The following is a 2593-nucleotide window of genomic DNA, read 5'->3' as shown; positions in this document are numbered from 1 at the left end:
GACGATTTAACTTAAAAGGAGAGATGCTAAGATGACCTACCCTCTACAAGAGAAGTCACCCTAAGCCATCGGCACCACCACAACACTCAAACCCCTATCTTTATAATTCCTTAAAAACAAAGAATAATAATAATAATAATAAGCCTTATCTAATGCGTTCTTAAACCCCTCTATCCCACCCAAATAGATACTCATTTTAATTGTTATTCTATTTTTTGTGTTTCTTTTTTTTTGTGTATTTTTTTTTTTTGTATCGCCAATTTGGACCTTTCAAAAGACTGCTATCGAGCGACCTAACACGGTACCTGCGGTGGACAATCCATCCACTCATCCTTATTTTTAAAACATCGGACAAAACAATCCATTTCTCATCATTATTTCCTCCATGTAACATCAATTGGTGATCTCGATGCCTACGGGCTACAAAAATTTGGCCACACTAATTTATTAAATGAAATAAAAAAGAAAAAAAAAACAACGGCAAAGATACATCCATACAAAGGAAGAGCCCATCCACCCTACACAAGAGTCCACAAAGCACCTACACATCATTTGTCCCTCGAGATATTGAATGAAACCAATCACCACGCTATTAAATAAAATAACAAAATAGAAAAAACAAAAAGAACTGTTGGGCCCCTGATAAATTACGTAACAATTAATTTCATAAACTTAATAATATTTCACAAAAAGTAGACGAAAATAGCATGAAGATGACAGGTGTACACATACGACACGTGTCGTAACAAAGAGGAATCAAACGGCATCTTGTCACGCGGGTCGGCTGCCACGTGTCAACAGCCCCGAACTGCCACCTGTTCGTCGTGTATTCGAAGCATCGCCTCAGACCCACTTTGGCATTTCCATTTTACCCTCCTCAACGACAAATGCCTCCGTATCTTTCTCATACTTTTACAGGTCCTCATTGCGTATATAACCCCACAATGAGCTTTCTCTCTCTAAACGGGACCGCTCTTCATTTAGAGAGAGAAAGAGAGACGAGCCAATTATTCCGTCCTTTTGAACGTCATTTTCACAATTTAGGTCATAATTTAGGAGAGAGTGTACAGAGAAGGACGTCATTTTCACAACTCAGGTCATAATTTAGGAGAGAGAGAGAGAGAAAGAAGGGGTGGTGGTGGTTGTTACTTAGGCATGAGGAGAATCTTGGAGAGTAGAATGAGAGAACATTTGGCGTATCTCTTCCTTTGAACGCCTCTCCTCTCTCTCCTGTGAATAAGCCTCGAAAAAACTCTTGTTCTCTTTCTCTAACTCCTTCCACACTGCACCAAAACAATCAAACACACATCAAAACCAACAGAAAAAAAAAAGAGCCTCTCTCTCTCTACAAAGGAGAAAAAAAAAAGATAGAGGTCGGTGGACCAGTGGAGGTGATCACGGGTTTGATATTGGCGTGTTTAGAGAGGGCCTCTTCGCATTCTTCCAGGGTCATGTGGAATAGCAAACATTTCTCAATGAGATGCTGAACCTGAAAAGACATGGATAGCTTTATTAGCTTCAAAATATGAGAGAGAAATTCTACCTCAGAGAAGAGTTGGATCAAAACAGTATGATACCATGCGGATATAGGAGGCAGAAGAGTCTGCCGCCATACAGGGATGGGAGAGAGAGGGAGAGGGTTTGGAGTAGAGCTTGGGACGGAGGGAGGAGGAGGGTGCTTAAAATACAAGGGAAAGAGAGGAAGAAAGAGAGAGAAAGTGGGGAATGGGGAAAATATCAAACAGGAGCAAGTAGCCCACGTGGAGGGGGAAATATAATTGGTGGAGAGGAGATAAAAGATTTATAGGGCCTAATTGTTTATTGAATTGGTCTTTGTTTCTCTCACTACAGTAGACTACCGGAGTAGGGTCGCCCGCCTTCACGTGACAGTCGGGACCACGTCGAGTGCGGACACGCACGGGGCACGCACGGACCAGCACTCACCCCGCTTTCTATCTCTCTCATCCCCTCTTTCTTCTTCTCTCTTGTTGCCGATGCGTCTTGAGCTTTCTGAGAGCACGAGGGCAAACAGAACCAGGAGAAAAACCAACCGCTTTTCAAGAAATAATGGATTTCTGGTAATCTTTGGAACTATGGATCACCATGATCACGAAGATCGTCACCCTCCAAAACGGAGGGTGGAAGTCCAGAGGGGGCAATGGACGGGGTGGCCGAGCCCAACCTGGTAAAACTAGGACCTGGGTCAGATCAAGAAATGCCTGGCCCGGTTTGGTCCATCCCTCACGTTCTTGCCTTTTTTCTCTTATTTTTCTTAAATTTTAGCCCAGCCCGGCCCAGACTTGATAAGGCTAGGGCCAGTTATCAGTGAAATAACGCCAGGCTAGGGCCACACCTAGCCTAAGGGCCACACCTAGCCTAGGCCCCACCCTATGTAGAACCACATTGTGGTCATGTTTTAGAAGGTCTTTTCCTCTATCACCACTATCCGATTGTAGATGAAATTACAGGTTAACACTGTCATCATCATCATCATAGCCTTTTACCAACTATTTGGAGTCCGTTACACAAAGCTTAGTATGTCATTCTACCCTATCAAGGGCATACCCTCATTGAAGCCATAAGTCCCTATAAT

At 43.1% G+C, this 2593-nt stretch overlaps 1 protein-coding gene across 1 annotated transcript; it reads right to left on the bottom strand.

The window, feature by feature from the left end:
- Window positions 1-645: 645 nt before the first annotated feature.
- LOC18434120 (uncharacterized) lies at window positions 646-2303 on the bottom strand. Its single transcript, XM_006844196.4, has 3 exons — window positions 1578-2303; window positions 1384-1489; window positions 646-1283 (listed from the first exon to the last, which is right to left on the bottom strand). Exons 1-3 carry the CDS (start codon window positions 1611-1613, stop codon window positions 1150-1152), a joined length of 276 nt encoding a protein of 91 aa, XP_006844259.1. The 5' UTR covers window positions 1614-2303; the 3' UTR covers window positions 646-1149.
- Window positions 2304-2593: the final 290 nt, after the last annotated feature.

Source organism: Amborella trichopoda, chromosome 8, assembly GCF_054954075.1.
Source record: "Amborella trichopoda isolate Santa Cruz 75 chromosome 8, AtrichopodaSantaCruz75HAP2 v2.0, whole genome shotgun sequence".
NCBI lineage: Eukaryota > Viridiplantae > Streptophyta > Magnoliopsida > Amborellales > Amborellaceae > Amborella > Amborella trichopoda.
The sequence above is the reverse complement of the archived record's forward strand: the minus strand, read 5'-3'. Positions and strand labels throughout refer to the sequence as shown.